Raw genomic sequence first — 21,053 nt, 5'->3', positions numbered from 1 at the left:
GCAGTATTTGTGCTTGTGTGAAATATTAGAACATTCCATCAGGGCAGGTTTTTACATGCTCCAACATTTACATTTATTTACCTTTGACATTTGGATGTAAATGGCAACCAAATTAGTGACATTAATGTAACCTTGTTACCTTACAGTACAAATGAAGGTACATGAAAAATAATTTATACAAAATTAACCTTGTTACCTTAATGCATCCTCCATCACATCAGCAGGTTTCAGGTTCTCCTCTGCACCAACCTTCTCTGACATTCTCTGATTGTTCTTTTGAGACAGAAGAACAGCATTTTCAGCTTTGGTCAGACATTTAAATACATGTCATTGACAGTCATATTAATTTAGTATTAGCGTTTTATTTTTTCCTGATTTGTTATTTTTTAAAAGCTGAATTAAATAACAATTATACATAATTGTTTTTACCACTGTCTTTTATCAACAAGCTTCTTTGCTGAATTGGAAGGGTTAATTTAAACCAGTTGGTTTCTAGGCACAAAAATGTTTATTAAGCTTATGAAGGCCGTCGAAGAAGTTTATTTTTATATCTGTTAAGACAGGGTGTGTGTTCATCTGTGTTATCATCCTCGTAGAACACCCAGTTGTGTCCCAAGTTTCAACGATTCGACCCAGACTGTTCCTCTCAGATTTAATTAAATCAATTAGGTTGTTAAGAAACAATACAAAAACCACCAGGGTGCAGAAAAGCCGAATAAGCTTTTTGGCAACAATGACATGAAATACAGCATCTTCGACGAAGTCGTGCATAATAAAACTGCATCGACTTTCAATCATTGTGCTGTTTCACTGCCAGTGGAGCTGGAACATAACTCACAGGGGATCTAATAATGAAGAAGTGGGACCAACTCCAAGTTCCAACCTCAAATCAATAAAAGTCAGTTAAACCCTGATCTCAGTGTATGGTGTGCCCACATGGTTTGAATACCGTTTCATTCAGAGGAAATACGAATACGTCAGAAAGAAAGGCTCAAACACGTCTAAGTGATTTTTAAAAGCGAAAACGAGCTTTATTTGAACCTACTACTCCAAACCGCCACCAAGATGGAGTTGTTGTTGTGCTTCCAACGTCCACCGCTAGAGGTCGACAAAATACCACAGACGGCTGGAGGCGACCGGAAGCTGTGACGGCGTGCTGTCCAACAGAAGCACAACAATGAGAGCGATTATCCAGAGGGTGACCAAGGCGAGTGTGACAGGTGAGCTTTAGCTCCGAATCAGAAGAGTGGATTTGACCAGAGCTGAAATCTGACTGAGATAAACAGACAAACAGGCGGAAACAGCGCTCACCGGCTAGCTCAGTTAGCCCGGTTAGCATTAGCTTCCCCGCTGAAATGAATGGGGCCGGGCTCAGACCTGTGCTAACTGAGGGACAAGCCAAAACAAAAGGGAAACAAGTTGATAAATCAATAGAATTAGTAATTATCACTTTTCTTTCTGACACATTGGATTTAGACGGACTGTCTTTATGTTGGTTGTTGTTTGAACAACAAGTAAAACAATTAAAATTCACTTTATTCACTTACAATTCTGTGTTTACCTACAGTTCAGATTCAGATTAACGCCCTTATAACATTTTTTTTTTATTTTAATAATTGTTTTTAAAATACTGAAAGTACTTCGAGATTTTGATAATTTAAAATGCTGTACAAATAAAATGTATTATTGTTATTGAGGTTAAGCCCTTAAAAGGAAACTACTGCAACAAATAAATACATTAATAGATCATCTAAAAGCACAATGAGAAAAATCAAAACTATAAAACTTATAGTTTTATAGTTTATAAAAACAATAAATTCTATAAAATGTATTATGTCTATTACATTTTATTTATGCTTTAGAATAATTATTAATCAAACACAATAACAATGACTTTAAAATCCTGTTTTTTTTTTTTATAAAGATAATAATATTAATTATTGTTGTAATTTTCCTTCTGGAACTTAATTTAAAACAATAATTTGTCACCCTGAAAGAAAGGAAGATTTTGGATGTGATTTATTACACAAATTGATAAACAATGGGTTTGTAAATGTTTAAGTTAACCAGGAGGAGAAATTTAAAAGGATATAAATGAAATCATTTGGACATGGTGCTACAGGCAGAGATACCACTAACCTTCTTTTTTCCTGCAAATAATCTGCAGAATAATTTATCAGTTAACCTATTTATCAAAATATTAACTTTGCATCCAAAACATATTTAAATTTTTAAAAAAAATGCCAAAGTTACCATTTATTGCATAGTAATAATTAAAATGTTAACACATTATTATTTTTTATATTTGTTCACCTACTCAACCCTAGTTTGAGAGAAAAAAAACAATAAAATGTTATGTTTTTATGTATTTGAAAAGAAAATGTAGCTAAGTAATTTTTATGAGTTTTCCTGCTTTAAATGTGTTCTAGACAGGCAGAAGTAAAACTGAAAGTTAGTTAATTAGTTTTAGTCTAGGTTTAAAATGTTTTGCTTCATTCCTATTAACTGTATGGTTGAACTGTTTTGGTTAATAAATGCACACATTAATAAAGAATAGTTGTTTGTGCTTATTTAGCGTAAGGTGATCGCTATCTGAAGGTCCGTGCTCGTATTATCCACTTCTGGTCTGATTATACCGTTGGAGCTAATTTTTGATTTGTTAATTTTAATTCTTAATTAGGATTGTTAGTTCTAAGTCTTAAGAATAATAACCAGCTAATGGCAGAGGTCTGAAAGAGCCCGTCTGTTTGGTTGTCCTGCAGTGGGAGAGGAGCAGGTCAGCTCCATCGGACGGGGAATCTGTGTCCTGCTCGGGATTTCTGTGGACGACACGCAGAGAGATGCTGATTACATGTAAGTGTGCGTTTGTCAGCTTCCTGCCGTTTGCTTTCTGTTGCACGTTTTTTTTAATCTTCGGCCGCCGCCGTTGGATCCGTAAGCACTGATGATCAATCACGCAGACAGGTTGGCAGATGAAACGGTCGGCGAGTAAACGGGAGAAGGAGCAGCTGCGTCTCCACCTCCTCACGTTCACTTTGTGTTTTCAGCGTTCGAAAGATCCTGAACCTGCGGCTGTTTGAGGACGAGAACGGCCGGGCGTGGGCTAAAAGTGTCATGGAGAGGGACTTTGAGGTTCTGTGCGTGAGCCAGTTCACCCTGCAGTGCATCCTGAAGGGCAACAAACCCGACTTCCACTCGGCCATGCCTGCAGAGCTCGCCCAGCCCTTCTACAACAGCATCCTGGAGAGCATGAGGAGCGCCTACAAGCCCGAGCTCATTAAAGGTGGGGCTCGTTTCTCAACCAGGGATGAGGCCTGACACCATTGATTTTTAAGGTTTCTAAGTGAGCTGACCTGCAGCAGCTGAGAGCAAAAGCTGCAGAAATGGTCCGGATGTGGAGAAAGGAAAGCATGTCGCTGTTTAAACCCTGAACACAGGTCTATTGTGCAGTTAAATGATGAGTTTAATGGGATGCTGCACTAAACTGCTGTTGATAAGCTTCAGAAGGAGACGGACACACTGTGGTTATAAAGACGTGGTCAGCAGATCGGGGATGGGGGGGGGAGACATCATTACATCCTCACCACACTGCAAGAATCAAACTAAAATAAGTAAAATTTTCTTAAAATTAGTGCATTTATCCTTGATTTGAGCAGATAAATAAGATGATCTGCCAATGGAATAGGATTTTTTTTACTTAAAATAGGAACAATTCATCTCCATCATCTTATTCTAAGTGCAGGATGTCTAATGATCTTATTTTAGGGGTCAAAATACTCATTCCATTGGCAGATGATCTTATTTAACTGCTCAAGTCAAGGACAAAAACACAAACTTTTAAGAACATTTTACTTATTTTTACATTTGTTTTTGCAGTGAAGCAGCAGTACAGCTCGTAGGAGGCAGGGTGGATCCTTTACAACAGAATAAATCAAAGTTGTAAACCCAGAATAAAGTGTCACTGAGTGTTAAAAATCCTTCCTGAATCAAAGGGTCCCTACTCTGGGCGTCAAAAGGCCCCGGTCAGGGCTTGAGATCCAGAGGGAGCTGGTTCCAGAGTCTGGGTCCAGCGATGGACAAATACTCCCAGCAGCCCCCCCCCCCCTTTATCCTGCTCCTGATGCTCAGCTTCATCTTCACCACATCTGGATGTCTGAATACACCGAGCTGCTGCCTTGTGATTGGCTGACTCGCCCTGTGCTATGGAACAAGTGTACCTAATAAAGTGGCCAGTGGGTGTGTTTAGACAACATGCGACGCCTCCTGCGTTCTCCGAGCCTTCGATCCTCTGACTTGGAGCAGGGTGTTCTGTCTTACCACCGCGGGTGTCCCGTCTCTCTAGGTAAACCTTTCACAGACGGCACATCCCAAGAAGATTCAGTCTGAGATGACATTAGGGAGCGTTTATTTCCACACAGGGGAAGATTTTCCATTAAGATTGGAATCTGACAACACGGCGGCGGTTAAAGTCGGGTTTAGTGTCACCGAACAGAGCTGAATCCCCTTCGTTCTTTTATTTCCTCTGTGATTAACACCAGAAGCAGGACTTCTCTCCAGTTTTTGGGCCCCGCTCCTGAGTTCGGAGCGGCTCCTCGTCCCCCTGCTGCTCAGCCGCCGGCGTTCCCGTCTCTGCCGCAGTGACGCGCTCGTATCGACGGTGAACTGGGTCGGCCCACTGGGGAGCAGGTGAGGAGGACACCTCGTCCCAGCAAGGCAGGCAGAAGCCTTCCTAATTAGTGCCCCCCCCACCACCACCACCCTCTCACCAGCGAGGAAACCTGATGATGCAGCAGCTTCAGCAGCTTCATTGTGCAGATGGTGTCATCAATCTCAACAAAGCCAGAGAAGGAAGGAGAGCAGTTCCAGGGACACTTCCTGTCCTTGTCCAGCTCTTTCCGTCGTCTGTCCCCAGACACCAGCAGCCTGCTGGGTGCAGCCAAACTCTGCAGACCTCTACGTGAAACGGCATCACATTTCGATTTTCTGTTTGTTTGTTTTTTCTAGATGGGAAGTTCGGGGCCCGCATGCAGGTCAACATTCAAAACGATGGTCCTGTCACCGTGGAGCTGACGTCCCCGGCTGGTCCCACAGACCCCAAACAGGTACTGGGCAGGGTCCGGTCATCTCAGCCACCTTTTGGTCTTCGTCGGCAGCTGGATTTGGTTTCTGAGTAGCAGCAGAGAAGCTCAGGCGGCAGGTTTTCTCAGACCGTCTCTCATTTCTCCGGGTTTTGTTTGAAAGCAGCTTTTCCAGACGGTTTAGATAGGGCTGGGCAGCGGTGGACTGCTGTCCCACGTGGGGAGGGCCGTAGCAGAGATTGAAATTTAGATCCAATGAAAGAAAAGTTTCAGATCATAAAACAAGTTTTGATATTTGACAAAGATAACTTCCCTGATAAAAAGCATCCAAACCATCAGGGACCGTCAGTGAAAAGGAGCTGGCTCCTAAATATAAGAGCTGGAAGGACCACAACAGCAGCAATGAAGCATTTCCATTAACAGCCAATCAGAGTTTAACTTTTACATTATCAGCCAATCAGGGTTTAACTTTTACATTATCAGCCAATCAGGGTTTAACTTTTACTTTAATAGCCAATCAGGGTTTAACTTTTACATTAACATCCAATCAGGGTTTAACTTTTACATTAACATCCAATCAGGGTTTAACTTTTACATTAACAGCCAATCACGGTTTAACTTTTAAAGTAACAGCCAATCATAGTTTAACTGTTACATTATCAGTCAATCAGGGTTTAACTTTTACAGTAACAGCCAATCAGGGTTTAACTGTTACAATAACAGCCAATCAGGGTTTAACTTTTACATTATCAGCCAATCAGGGTTTAACTTTTAAAGTAACAGCCAATCATAGTTTAACTGTTACATTATCAGCCAATCAGGGTTTAACTTTTACATTAACATCCAATCAGGGTTTAACTTTTACATTAACATCCAATCAGGGTTTAACTTTTACATTAACAGCCAATCACGGTTTAACTTTTAAAGTAACAGCCAATCATAGTTTAACTGTTACATTATCAGTCAATCAGGGTTTAACTTTTACAGTAACAGCCAATCAGGGTTTAACTGTTACAATAACAGCCAATCACGGTTTAACTTTTAAAGTAACAGCCAATCATAGTTTAACTGTTACATTATCAGTCAATCAGGGTTTAACTTTTACAGTAACAGCCAATCAGGGTTTAACTGTTACAATAACAGCCAATCAGGGTTTAACTTTTACATTATCAGCCAATCAGGGTTTAACTTTTAAAGTAACAGCCAATCATAGTTTAACTGTTACAATAACAGCCAATCAGGGTTTAACTGTTACATTATCAGCCAATCAGGGTTTAACTTTTAAAGTAACAGCCAATCATAGTTTAACTGTTACATTATCAGCCAATCAGGGTTTAACATGATGGAGGAGGAAGGATAAATGGCAACCAGTTTGTTTCTCATCTGTTCTTGAATATCTATAGATCAGGGCAGGATGTGTTGGTTGCTGTTTTCAGATGTCTTATCCTACTTCATGTTGTCTGGAAGGTTTTGTTTCTGTGGGGGGGAAAAAACGATAGAATACATTTTAAGAAAAAAAATCTATTTATTTGAACATCTTAAACTGTTAATTGGGACAAAAAGCAAAAACAGAAGAAATCTGTTAGGTGGTGTTAAATATTTGATACAAAAATTCTGTGATTTGACATTTTAAGACGTGTTTTCTTTCAACACGGACACTTTGTGTTGAGGACTTTTTGAAGTTGTAGCTTTCCTGATTTGTGACCTTCATATTGGATCTTGGTATAATTTGATGCTGGAGCCGTCTGGACGGCAGGAGCCCTAAAGGGCCTCAAAAGAAGTCATGATAGAGTGATGCATAAATATTCACTGGCACCTGCAAAACGGGCCCGTTAAGCCGTTAAGCCCTGAACACCATCAGGCTGTCAATGGTGTTTAAACAGCAGTCATCATATCTGATGTTCTCAGGTCCAAACAGAAAAGGCCAAGGTGGCCCCATAATTTAACCGTCTGTGTCACGGTCCCTTAAAGATCCACCAACTACATCTGCTGTTTGGCTTTTGATTCAAATAGAGCCTCACATCAGTTTTATCACTGCATTTCTTTTTCTGGAGACCGTCTGTCTTCTCTGTCAATGGAGCTGCTGCTGCAGAGCGCCGTCCTCTGTCCCCGCTGCACCGAACCGCTCTGTGTTCACCTGGGCAGGTCAAAGCTCTGCTTCTCAGGCTGAAGAAATGATCTTATCGGTGTCTGTTGTCCTCTTTAAATGCATAAATAAAGAGGAAGGTTTGAAGCTGTGGTATCAGGGAACGCAGTGGAGAATATTTAGAGAATCATCCGGTAGAAACTGAAGCCGGCGACTGTCAGCTGGCAAACGGCTGCAGACGCTGGATTTAGTTCACCTCCTAACTATGAGCTCAGGTCTGGGAATAACATCAAAGCCAACATAAACTTTTAGATGAAACCCTGAAACAAGCTCTCACACCAACTTTATTTACAAAGCGCTTTGAAACAACCACGGCTGAAACAAAGTGTTGCACAAAACCACAAACGACATGAGAACGATAAACGCGACAAAAACGATTAAAAACCAACAAGTTCAAAGTCTCAGTGATGTCAAACACCAGATTATAAAAATGGGTTTGATCATAGGGTTCACTCAGTTTCCAACACAGCTTTATCATTTTGGCTCCCTGTTGTCGAATAAATAATGAATCTGTTGTTTTTTTTACTTTTACACGACAGGTGGGAGTGAGTGAGCAGATTGTAGAAAATGGAGCTTTAATGGTGTCACTTTGTTGCGCTTTTCCTAGAGGCTCCAAGTGATGAAGATTATTATTATTATTATTATTATTATTATTATTATTATTATTATTATCGTCCTGTAAAAAAAGGTTAACATTGACCTTTAATTAAGAAGCAGAGAAAGACTTTTTAGAATTTGTGGTAATATCTGAAAAGGAAGGAAAGCGTCTGACATTTTTGTCCATAAACACAGAGACGGGCTCGTGAATTAGTTAAATGTTAGCCGCTGTGTGTGAGCTGGACAGCCTGGGTCAGGTGAAGCTGTATTTTCTCTTTTTCTCGTTCCGTCTCTCTGACTGGGAAGCAGAGAGTCCGTCCGTCGTGGCTTGTCAGGCGCGCCGCTGTGTGCTGGACGCGTGACGAGGAGTCGGTGTGGGCCGGAGATGATTGACGGCGCAGAGCCACAAATGCAGTCATCAGGGAGCTTTGTGCGGGAGTTTTCCTCCTGGGAGCCGAGCAGCTTTTAAAACAGTGAATGCTTCATAAAACAAGGCTTAATCAGGATCCGCCGTCCTCCGCTGAGACCACAGTAACGTCACAGAGTTCATATATATTCAGACGCTCGGCTTTAAGACCGTTCTTTTTCTGCTCGCATAGAAATTAGATCCAATGGTGACTTGATTCATTTTTTGCATCAGAGAAATGAGAATAAAGGACTGAATGCTGAACACATAAATTATCTTTTGTATATGCCACAATATGCAGACAGGACACATTTTAGGGGATCTTTTAAAGGTCAGAGATGTGGCTTTATTAAAAAATGTTATGGATTTAAGCATTCTTTCCATTTTAAGATTATTTGTGCAGCAAAACACTTTTCAAAGTTTGCTTTTCAGAACCTGACTCCTCATTTAGGGGTAATGTGATCTTTGTGAACTATTTTATCCTGTTTAATATAGATATAAGTTTAATAGGATTTAAATCTTAGACATTTTTATCCTAATTTGTACATTTTGTACCAGTTCAAAGATAAATTGGCAGGCAGCTGAATGCTGTCCTTTTTAATCAGTTATTTACTGCGTCTTAATGTCGCCTCATCACTTGGCAAAACAGCTAAATATGGACAATAAAGACGATGTTCATGCATTAAAACGCCTGTTAGATTCTTACGAGAGGAGTACAAGTTCAAGCTTAATCTACACAGGGTCAAAATTATACATGTAGTCCCCTAAATTCTTTGCAAAAGTTTAATCAAAGTCTTTTTAAAAGCTCTTTCCAGCATAAAAACGATTTGCTTGACAGAACTTCTTGGATTGAGGCGGATGAATATACTGAAATGTTCCAGTCAGAGGAGTTAAAGATAAAACTTCATGGCTACGATGACCAGAACGATGTTTGGAGGAGTCAAGCTGAGGCTTTCAAGCCAAAGAACATTAAACCAACGGTCAAGCATGGCGGTGGCAGCATCATGCTGAGGGGCTGGTTAGCTACGGGTGGAAGTCGTGCCTCACACCAGCGGCTGGATGGAGGAGACGCAGCTGAAGGCTGACGTGAAGCATCTGGAAGATCCTCCATTAAAATCTGTGCACTGCAAAAACGGAGCTAAAAATAAGTCACATTTTCTTGAAACGAGTGTATTTGTCCTTCATTTATGCAGGTAAATAAGATGATTTGCCAATGGAATGAGATTTTTGCACTTAAAATAGGAACAACTCATCTCTATACTCTTATTTAGAGGGCAGAATATGTAAATATCTTATTTTAGGGGTCGAAATACTCACTCCATTGGCAGATAATCTCATTTACCTGCTCAAATAAAGGACAAATACACTAACTTTAAGAACATTTTACTTATTTTTAGTTCCATTTTTGCAGTGTGAACAGGCGCGCACCAATCTGAGTTTTAACCTGGAGATGATGTTGTTTTCTGTTGGATTCAAGCTCACCGCCTCTATCAAGGAACCTTGAAGGTTTGATTTCCATTGCCATATTCTTTAGAAAGTGAAACTAAACTGAATCTCTCAAACGTGGGGTCGGCAGATCAGAACTGAGAGAAACCCAGAGATCAGCGTCAGTCGTGAAAACCTCCATGAAAACCTGCTAATCGCCTCCAGCTCCTCCTGCTAGCTGAAGGAGAAAACCTCAGACCTCTCTCCTCCTGATCTGCTTCATGTCTGCAGGATGCCGCCGCCTTCGTCTGCCTGCTGGGCCCGCTTTGTTCCCCTCAGAGGACGGATATTCAGGCGAGCGGCAGAATTTTAATCTGGTCTGTTTGGGATGTTTTGCAGCGGAGGCAAACATGAGGGATAAAAAGGCCGGCCAAGCTGACGGGGGGTGGGGGTGGGGGGGGTTAAAGCGACAGCCAGCAGACACTGATTCAGGGAGTGAATCCTCAAACAATGGAGGCGATGAAAACGGTCCTGTTTGTGTTCGGGATGCTGCTGGAAGCCGCTTCTGTTTGTTCATCTCTCAGGAATTATGTAATAAAAGCTCTTATCTGCTCAGGATTTAAGAGTTTGAGGTCTCTAACTTCATATGTTTACCTCCGTGATCTAATCACACGTTACATCATCACGGGTAGCAGGCCCGCTGTCGTGCTTTCTTTAAATAATGTAATTTGTTACGCAACGCTTTGGATTTGTGAGATGGCTTCAAGTCCCAGAGAGCCGTGAAGGTTTGAGCTTCATCGGCTCTCTGCCACCGTGGCTCCTGCGCTGGAAGGGATCCGTGATGAAGAGGAAGAGGAAGAGGTGAGGCTTCGGTTGGTGGAAGTGTTCGCCAGCTGAGCGGTCCGGTTCTGAGTCCGGTCCGGATGGTCGGTCCGTTTAGCTACATTAGTTCTGCTGCAGTCCAGCGGGACGCCTGCTTCAACAAAACAACGTTCCCAGACTGCATTTTATCTGTTTTATTTTATTTTGTTTCACTCGTAAATAAATGTTAGCTGTGACGAAGCCGGAGCCTGAATGAGGCTTAAAGAAAGTAGCTGGTGGACTGGACCTCGGGTCTGGTACCGTTACAGTCCAAAGAGCCATTTCTGCCCACAGTCCAGCTAAATAAAACTTGTTAGAGCCGCAAAGTTTACAGGAAAGAAACTTTAGGATTAATGTCTATTGAGATGACTGCCGTAAATTGGCGCTAAACAAATACAATTTAATGTAATTCAATGTCTACTGCAGGAAGTTCTTCATCATTTTTAAAGTACCACCATTTAATTGCTAGTTTAGGTTGTAAAATATAGAAAAATGAAAAATATTTGTAGAAAGAGAATGGATACATTTTCTTCTATAGGATGTTTATGATGTAAAAAAAAAAAAAACATTTTCCTACCTGATGACAATAAAAATAATCTAAATAAATGTTACCGGTACTTTCAGTGTTGTTCTGTTGTGAAAATTCAATGCAAAGATTTTATGGGGAAACTGCTTAATAGTGCATTTTTCAATTGTATCTACTGTAAAACATTTGGTTCTTTACCATATTTATCTTTGAAGCTATTAAAACCATTGAGGGATTTCTAAAGAGCCCCTTTGGGACCTGGAGCCACAGGTTGCAGAACACTGGACCGGGAATCATGAATTAATCGTTTGACCTGTTAAACTTAAAAAGGAACATTTTTATGTTATCCTAGAAGAATACCAGAATATCTAATATAACATTTATTTAAAGAAGTGCAAAAAGTCTGGCTACAGACCCACAAAGGAGGTAAATGAAGGAGAAAAGTGTTAAACGTTTTTTTTTTTCCTGTTCCACATGCAGATGAGGTTCTGGTTCTTGCTCTAAGCAAGAAGAAGCTGTCTTCACTACCACATGGTTACACTTAGATAAAAAAGTTTATTTCTCACATTTAGTCCGGGAAACCGGGTCTAAAAGTTCTACTGCTCCTTCCGACCCGCTGACCTCTGCAGAAATTTCTGTTTTAAAGGGTGAGGAGCTCCAGATATTTGGGCCTGGAAAGTTTTAAATGTGAGACAACAACCAAGTGTGAAAACTGTCCAGATAAAGTTCCTGAAGCTTGATGTCGCCAGCAGAATGTGCAGCATAAACCACATCCTCCAGAAACCCTGATAAAAAATGTTCAGTGTTGAGTTTTCAGGCGACCGGATGTTTCTTTCATGTATTTTGGGGGCCAGCAGAGAGGCAGAGGGGTAAAAGTAGAGCAGGAGTTGATTCAATACGATTCTCGATTATAGCTCAGCCTGATTTTATTTGACTACTATATAGTTAAATATTACTTTCAAATTAATGCTCAAAGTCATTCAATCAACAAAACCAGCCAAATATTATATTTATGTTAAATTTATTGAACGCTGATATAGTAACAGGAAAATAAAGAGCATTTGGTTCAATGCATTTAACGTATCACAGAAAGCAAAAATTTGCCCAAAACTTCTGATTTTGGGGGTGAAGGAGCTTCTGAAATCCTGTCGGCCATTCCGTAAATTCGTCTCACTTGCTCTTCCTCTCTGTAAATAATAATTGGCACGCTGTAATAACGCCCCCTAGGGGCTGGGAGGTATATTGATATTAAATGGCTTTTAAAAACATCAATATTAATCTTTGCATCGATTTGTATGCACAGCCCTAGATAAAAGGTCGTAAATTACTCCTTCAGATAAACAATAACTAGAGGAAGAGGAACTTTGAATGATATCAGCTTTAGTGTAACTAAAGAGCAGAGTTTTTAAAAGACGGTTTAGATCACCAGTACACAAATCTGTCCGTTAAGCATTTAAAGTCCTCAGGGGTGCTGGTGCAGAGAAATGCTACAGAAACAGCTGGACTTCACTCACGCTGACTGATGGCAGCAGCCTCCTAATTACTGTTTACACAAAATTAGATGTGATTACTGAACTGTAACGCCAGCCGCCTCCTCAGGTAGAACAGACTCCGCTGAAACGATGATCACCTGCACACGTTTCAGCAAACGGCCGTAATGCTGCGCTTCTATTCTCTGAACTTGAGTTATCAACTTGAAGTCATGAGGAGATTTAAACGAGTCTTTTCTCCTAACAGAGGTTCCTCCAGAACAGGAGGTGTTTCCTTCTTGTGACGCAGAGAGCCGTCTCCATGTTGGACTGAGCGGCTTCTCTATTATCTCCGTCCCTTTCAGAGCAAAACAGTCTAAATAATTCAAACGGGGAAAAAAAGAGCCACTTTTAAACTGTTCCACTCAGATTTAGTTTGCACTCGGGGTTCTGTATGTACTCTCGAAATGTTCTAAAGATAGAACGAGATCAAATGTGAGCTCAGGAGCTGTTTCTTGTGTTCCTTCAGCTCTTGAAGTTGGAGAAGCAGCAGCAGAGGAAGGAGAAGACGCGCTCCAAAGGTCCGTCGGAGTCGGGACGGGAGAAAGGTTCCCTGCGCTCCAGACAGGATCCCAGCGCCAGCAGCGGGGCGGAGGGCGACGTGTCTTCAGATCGGGAGCCGTAGTGGAGCCGGGTGAGGAAGACGCAAACACACCGAGGCACGGAAGGCCGTCAAGGAATCCCATGAAAAGAAACGTCGATACAAAGATTCTCAGTCGATAAATCTGAAAAGTGACTGCAGGCTTTTCTTCAGGCCAGGACGTAAACATTTTACAGCGTTGGTACACCACTTTACCTCGACCTGTGAATCATAACGACCTTCTAAAGCCGCTGGTGTCGCCACTAGGAGGCTAATCGATCCTGCCTGGGATTATACAGCCAAATGTTAGGTTTCTTTTCATCCCTTTCACTTCTCTCAGTGTGAAAATGCTAAATAATTTGGATATAAAATGCTGAAAACTGATAAAACTGTGTGAGCAAGGGGAGTCACCATACTAAAATATTAAACTCCATACCAATGCAAGGAAAAAAAATAATCAATATGGTTTTTGATCCCACTGCAGCACAGGGTTTTTGTCCAGCAGTGAGAAAATATATGATTAATTACAATATGACAGTGTTTTACTTCCTTAATTAGGCCATAACCAATCAGTGAGGGACAATTCATCCCTCATTTAGAAAAATCTAATATAACTTCCCTGTTTTTCTAAACATTACGGCGTAGTGTTTATGTTAATCTGTTTTTTTTTGTGGGTATCTGTTTTTGTTTTTGTTTTGGAGTTATTTTATTTTAATAAAGTTGCTTTAGTGTGTCACTGTGAGCCAAGCCAACTTTATAAGCACTTTAAAAACAACACAGCTTATCGAAGTGCTGAACAAATATGAACAGCATACCTGATAAACACATAACAGAATTTACAATCAACTAGAGTAAAATACAATGTAAAACACGTTAGAATGTTATAAGCAGCTTCAGTAAAACAAAACATAAAACACTTTACAAAAGATGTAAGAAAAGTGAACAAAATGAATAAGGTGAGCTAATCTGCCAAAAGCAGATTAAAAAATGAGTTTCCACTTGTCTGTCAATTTGATGTTGCTACAGATAAATTTCATTACTGAAGGACAAATAAAGAGTCATTCTACGGTACGATAAATGATTTTAAATCCAACATGGACCTGATGCATACCAACCATCTTTCTTACAGCGTAAACACGGATCTGGTCCAGGCAGATGTGTTGAACAGCAGCTCGGTTCGGTTTCTTTCTGCAGAACATTTTCTGTGTAGATCAGCTACAGCAGCAGGGCTGGTCGCTGAGGGTTCCTGTTATTTCCGCTCTGATTGTCAGCTTCAGTCTACAGATGGCGACTCAACTTTGAGACTAAAGGTAGAGTTAAGTTGCAAAAGTAAAACCCTTTGAGACTTAAAGTTGTCTCTAAAGACTTGAGACTTGACTTGGACTCGTGGTCTGAGACTCGGGTCTTTTGGTGCGTTCCTTTTGCCTCTGAGGTCGGGACAAACGAGTCGCAGATGACGTTATCTCCGCCTTTTTTACGTTCTGGTTTCCCTCCGTCAGACGGTAGGAAAAAAAATGGACGCTTTGTTATTAAAACAACATCAGTGACAATAATGCTGCCTTCCCTGCCCCCGTCCTGCAAAGCAGACCGAACCCCAGACAGAGATTCTCAACAAAATCAGAGACCTCTCCGGTTTTTGTTAGAGAAATCTGGTCACCTTAACTTAAAAATGTATTGAAACATTAACTTATAGGCAGCAAAGACTGTCATGTTTGAATGTTGTTTCACTGTTTCAGTCTGCTTTCCTGCAGTGAAGCATTGCGTGGTGCAGCACGAAGGACCCAGACCACGACAGAACCGTTACTGGGCTGTCCGTGAAGCTAACAGCAGTTAGCGCTAGCTTACAGGTCTGTTGTCTGGGCGGGTTACAACTTCACTGATGCTGATGTGTATAGTCCAGTGCCACTTATATATGTTCTTTTCCTCTTTATGATGCATTTTTTGACTTAGATTCCAGAAAAATACGATATGTGTCACGTAATGTAGAGACAACATGATAGAGGAAAACGGAGCAAACAACTGTTAATTACAGGTTAATTACAATCAATGTAGTCTTTGCAACAGTTGGCAATTAAATCTCCAACAGTCATGTCTACAAAATGATCCCAGCAGCAGAAGTGGCGATCCTAGCAGTTTTCTTTTCCTGTTCCTGACATTGCTGATTAAAACAAGATATTATCACATAGGGAATCATTTTTGGACTCCATCCATCCATCTGTCCGTCCATCCATCATTCTGTTCTTGCTAAAAATTCTGGAAAATGTGAGACACTCGCTGTTATAAAAAGTGTAGAAACTCGGCTTTCATTGCGCTCTACAAACATGTTATATCAGCAAACGGCGCTACAGCTGTCACGAGCCGCTGGTTTCCATATCTCCCTGTCCTGTCTGTGTCCACCGCTTTTATTGTTGTTGACATTTCAGGGAAACTTAGCAACAGCCACGCGACGCAGATCCCTTTGGTTGTTTTGTGGGTCAGCACTGGCCGCCGAGTTGAGGGGAACGTTCCAGTTTGTCCAGTTTGCAAATAGGATTTGTTTGCCACCAAGAACAGGGGCGGCTGGGATGGAAGCACGGGGGGGGGGGGGGGGGGGGGGGGGGGGGTATCATGTGATCTGCATGAACACGTTGAGCAAATATCAGCCCTGATGTGTGGAAGCTTCAGCGTCTTAAGGCAGGATCAGGATGTTTGATAAGCGGATAATTTAGTCTCTGATCTGTGGGTTTGCTGTGGAAGAGGAAAACGTGGATGAGAGAAAGCAGTTAACTGGGAAACGTTTTAAAAGAGGAAATATTGTCCCTTTTCACATTTTAATCATTCTGTTGTGGTCTACATAAAGTGGAACTACAACACTTTGGTCTGAAGTCCTCGTTCTTGTTGCACCTTAGGGTTTAGGGTACTGGCTCTCAGAAAATTTCTAACTAAAAGCCTGAAGTCTGTGAACTTGTTTAGTTGTTCTGCAGCAAAAACTCTGATGTTATTATTGAAGCAGAATATAACTATATTTACACAGCTCCTGGACAGACTGCAGTCACATTGTCTGCATTCCTAGAGACTCCAAGTACACAACAAAATGTATTTAACATTAAAACTCCCACTGGCAGTCGATTTGACAGGTGACATTCTGACCAATGGGATTCAGGATTAGTGATGATGTCATCGACTGAAATGATTCTTGTGGGCATACTTCCGAATCATCTGACCCACCAACCTTCGTGTGGTTGTAGTAGAGCACAGGTTTCAATAAGATTTGCAATCTTTGCTCGTCTTTAATGCTACAAGCATCATCCTTGTCCTTTATGCTCAGAGCATCTAGATTTTACTGACTGAGATACTAAAGCTGACAGTGGCTGAGATAACAGGGAAAAACTTTATTACAATCAATGTTGTCATTGCAACAGTTGGAGGTGAAAAATTCCCTGTTACTTATGTTAGGCTTTAAATAACAACCCCGTTGCTCTTTTTGTGGCTTAAAGTGAGCAATGTGACTTTTTTTCCTCTTTAATGTGTCATATTTAGCCGTCCTCCTTTATCTTCTCCCCTCTGGCTTCCTGTTTTGGAACATGATCACCCCGGTCGGAAACACGTTTACTGCTATCACTGTTTCCAAAAGAGCGAATTACTGGACGGCTAAAATTCAAACGTAATGACAAAGCTTCTTCTGCTGGTTACAGCGGGCGTTAAGCGGTCCGCTCCTCCTTTTCCATCTAATTTCTGATGGCTGAGTGTCCTCTGCTGTTTGCTCCGTTTTATCCTGGATCTAATTTCACACAGCTGGACAAAACACGAACTATAAACCGTTTAATTACCGGATTTTTACACATTTGTTTAGACGAGATTGACGGAAATAACCAAATGTGGACAATTTTGCTTAATGTTGCAAATAACCTTCACTAGAGGTGATTTTCCCCTTTTCAGATAAAAAGTTTCAGCACTTGATGGAAGTTTTTAACTTTAACTGCCGTAAATCCACCCTGAGCAGGTTGTGCTTCTAAAGGAGGAACACCCAGTGCTCTGTAATAACCCCCCCACACACCGAGAAGACATGTTTACGGGTAAATCATCGCAGGCTAAAGGACATTTTTCTCTGCGTGTTTCGCTCTGGTTTTCTTACCTGCAGCTGTTTCTTATGCTCTAACTTTTAAAACTGTGCAGAGCTGCAAAAAGCAAGTTACCTAAAGATATGAAACACACAGAGATGCAGAGAATATCATAATAATGAATGCATCGTGAGTCTATTCAGTGGAGAACCATCCCAGGAGTACAAGAGCTCATCAACGACTGATCCAGGAGGTCTCAGAGGAACCTAGAACAACATTCGGTGGTGTCCTGGTGGTTAAAGCAGGACATCTGCGTCCTGGGAAGGCTGGAAGTTCCTCAGTTCCATTGACTCCCATTCTGGGGTTCCTGAGCAGAACCCTCAGACCCAGAAAGCTCCCTGGGAACCACAGAGAGGCAGCGCTCTGCTCCCTGAGCGATGCGTTAAATGCAAAAGATACAATTTACTGGAATGTACAAAGTAGCAATTAGAAATAAAAAAAAGGCTTATTTAAAGCTGCAGAGCTTAGATCTTAGTCAAGATCAGAGTTCATGATTCAACATTAAAACAGAAATAAGAACGAGCGACTGTGTTCCAAGGCCAGAACCACTGCCGACCCGAAACAAAACCAAAGCACAGCCCAGATTTACCAAAAATAATTCAGCAACAAAGAGTGGATTAAAAAAAAGACTCAGTGGCCTGGCACACAGACATATATACGTAGACGCGTCAAAAGGCGCAGGTTCGCACGTCAACGTCACCGCCATATTGTATGTGTGTGTATGTGTTATGAATACAAGGATCAATTTGTTAAATCTAAACATTGTGGTCATTATTTCATAAAACCGTGTCACATGTGAACCTTTAGGAACAGACTTTTTGGGGGAGTATTAAAGAGGTAAAATTAATAATATGAGGAAAAAAAGTCCTAGGTCAATAAAGTAAAAATAAACAAACAAACACAAAAGTGATAATGTTATGATAAAAACATCATATTATGAGAATTAAGGGGGAACATTTCCAGAATGTTCACAGTTTGGAGAATTATTTCACTCCTGGAGTAATAGGGCCAGGTTAGATTATGTTAAATATTTTTATTCTTTAGGAGAATAAATTCAGGAGAATGAAGCTAAAGGGATACGAAAATAAACTTGTAATATTACAAAAAAATACTACGAATACAAAGTATATTCAGAGATTAAAGTCCCTCTGATACTGTTTAAGTGACTGAGTAACTGCAGATTTGCCACATTTAAGATGGCGGACGCTCTGACGCATCGCAGCATAGGCAGAACCCGCCCAACGACGCGTCTACTCGTCTATGGCCTGGCAGGGAGGAATGATGTCTTCTTCTTCTTCTGCTCAGTGGCAGGTGGTCATCACTGCCACCATGTGGTGGCCTCACATTTCTACCAGGCGCTGGTAGAACCTAACCTGACAACAGCCAGCTGCATGTATCGCTCCGCCTAGCTCCACTCACATACATCTGGGACACGGCTCATTGAAAATGATTTCCCCAACCAAATTTTTGGTCTGGCCAATCGGGACGCAGGGCGGGTGTTTCATGGATGTGACGTAGTGGAGAAGCCACCGTGAGATTCCAACAACAATGGCGGCTCGCATCGAGGAAGCAAGCGTTAGCATTGATGCTGCTATTTCTTCCGTGTTGTCCAATCTATCTGATATTGTTTCATTAAAAGAACATCAGAGAACGGCTCTGAAGGCTGTTGTTGGTGGAAACCATGTTTTCGCCCTTCTCCCGACCGGATTTGGCAAGTTACGCGCCCCGGAGCGGTTAGCGGCTAGCGCTAACCATATTGGGAGGCCTATTAGTCCTCAACGCGGTCAGCCCGGGATCGACTCCGACCCGCGGCGCTTTGCCGCCTGTCTTCCCCCCTCTTCCTGTCAGCTCACTGTCAATAAAAGGTGTGCCACTACAGTGTTTCCCGCATGGATTTGCTTATGCGAGGCGGATCGACTCGCGGACCGGGGGTGGGTGGGGGGTGGATGACTTTTTCTCCGCGGGGGGGTGGGGGGGTGGACGACACGTTTTCCGCGGCCGCCTCGCCAAGATAGCGCTGCGGGAAACCCTGCACTAGAGCCGCAAACACATAAAAAAAAAAAAAAAGTTTTTTTTTCCGGCGTCGGTCTCATCAGCGTCACGGGTTAGCTTCGGTGTGAGTGGTTGAAATAGCACGTCGATAAAGATGACAGACAAGTGGCTTATCCAATCATATGCAAGGAGTTTTGATAAGGCCCAGCCTTCAGTAAAGGCAATGCCTATGGCGGTGTCCCAGATGTATGTGAGTGGAGCTAGGCGGAGCGAGACATACAGCTGGCTGTTGTCAGGTTAGGTAGAACCAGGATGGCGCCGATGATAGTTTCCTGTGGGAGGAAAGGTTTTATTTCCAGATAAAGGCAGGAGGAGAACCCGCTGAGGATCGCTCCACTGGAAGCTAGTTTTAAATATTAGATTTTGCATTTTTTAAATCTCCCTGACATGGAAGACGTTGAATAACAGAGAAGCAGACTAAAATAATCTTTATGTCTTTTTCTCCTCTTCTCTCTTTCAGAGTGCCAAACAAACCGCGGACACGAACGTGAGCCGGGTTCACTCAGGAAGAACTCTTAGACCCTGTTTCTGTCTGGAGACCCGCTGCGTCCAGACCGACCCGTTCGGACTGAACCAGTCTCTCTATCTGCTTTTATCCCCATTTGTCCGCTTCGATCCGTCTCTGCTGGATTCCTCTCTCTCTGTTCTCACTTCACGCCTCTTCAGAGACGTTCAACTGAAACCCCAAAGCTCCGAGTCCTCTGCGGTGCTGCAGACCGACTGCACCGGTGCCCCCTCCTCCTCTCCTGGTACATTTGGACCCGTGCAGCCTCTTCTAAAGTCCTGTTTCCCGTTTCGAGCAGATTTCATGTTCTGACATCAATCTGGAAAGTCTCTGTAACCAACAGAGTCGCTAACAGATGCTTTAAATTACGACCCCATTATCCCCGTGCTCTTTCTGCACGCTTGGACACATCTTGGTGTTTTTGCAGACGGAGTTACTAATCGAGCTCGCACACGTGCATCATCGTCGCTTCAGTCTAATTAACTGGAGGCAAAATCTCACCGAAAAGCAGCGGAAAGGTGTTCAGGCTTCATAATTATTGTTGATGTGAGAATGTGTCAGGGAAGCTGCAGTAAATCTAAGTTTAGATCAAACAGATGTGACTGTGAGTCACTTTCTTCTTTCTGTGACGAAGGCATCGACACAGAGGAATGTTTAGAATCTGGTTTTGGACATCAGTAAGATAAGAAATCACCTTAAAAACCCAGATGAAGGAAAAATGGCCAACAACATTTAAAACGACTCCAAATCAGTCACTTCACCTTTTCGCTGCTTGTTCTTCTTCTTGACTCCTCGGGACAATCCAGGGTGTAGAAATCATGAAACGCGGCGTTTGGTGTACGATTCCCTCCTCGATGCTGTGTCTCCAGGCGGGTCTAAATGTGCATTTTGTTGCTGTATAAAACTTCAGAGCGTTCCTGTTTGTGTGTTTCTTCACATCCATTTTTCGCTTTGCAGCTTTTCCACATTTTTTTCCGTCTCTCGACCACAAACTTCACAGGATTTTATGACAGACCCAAAACAAAGCGGTGCCTAATTAGGAAGCTGAAATAAAATGGTTTTCCACATTTTTCTTTCTAACAGATAAAAATGTGAGATGTGTGGCGTTATTTAAGCCCTCTTTACTCTGATTGGCCTAAATAAAACCCTGTGCAACAAACAGCCGTTCAGTCCATCATCTGGACATGGAGAGAAGATGGACCGCCTGCAGACCCACCGAGACGTGGACGTCCACCTAAACCGACAGCG

The 21,053-nt window shown here is 42.0% G+C and overlaps 1 protein-coding gene across 1 annotated transcript; it reads left to right on the top strand.

Annotated features, from left to right (window-relative positions):
* Positions 1-1,084: 1,084 nt before the first annotated feature.
* On the top strand, positions 1,085-20,721 carry dtd1 (D-aminoacyl-tRNA deacylase 1). Its single transcript, XM_012852738.3, has 6 exons — positions 1,085-1,220; positions 2,763-2,853; positions 3,048-3,283; positions 5,005-5,102; positions 13,038-13,202; positions 19,761-20,721. Exons 1-5 carry the CDS (start codon positions 1,178-1,180, stop codon positions 13,191-13,193), a joined length of 624 nt encoding a protein of 207 aa, XP_012708192.2. The 5' UTR covers positions 1,085-1,177; the 3' UTR covers positions 13,194-13,202; positions 19,761-20,721.
* Positions 20,722-21,053: the final 332 nt, after the last annotated feature.

The sequence above is a fragment of the Fundulus heteroclitus genome, chromosome 5 (assembly GCF_011125445.2).
Source record: "Fundulus heteroclitus isolate FHET01 chromosome 5, MU-UCD_Fhet_4.1, whole genome shotgun sequence".
Taxonomy (NCBI): Eukaryota; Metazoa; Chordata; class Actinopteri; order Cyprinodontiformes; family Fundulidae; genus Fundulus; species Fundulus heteroclitus.
This window is presented reverse-complemented; position numbering and strand designations above follow the sequence as displayed.

Excerpts from the sequence above, each read along its gene's own strand:
- dtd1 (XM_012852738.3), top strand. The coding sequence starts at position 1,178 with ATGAGAGCGATTATCCAGAGGGTGACCAAGGCGAGTGTGACAG. Across the intron at positions 2,854-3,047 it reads CAGAGAGATGCTGATTACAT|CGTTCGAAAGATCCTGAACC; the intron begins GTAAGTGTGCGT and ends TTGTGTTTTCAG. Across the intron at positions 3,284-5,004 it reads CAAGCCCGAGCTCATTAAAG|ATGGGAAGTTCGGGGCCCGC; the intron begins GTGGGGCTCGTT and ends TGTTTTTTCTAG.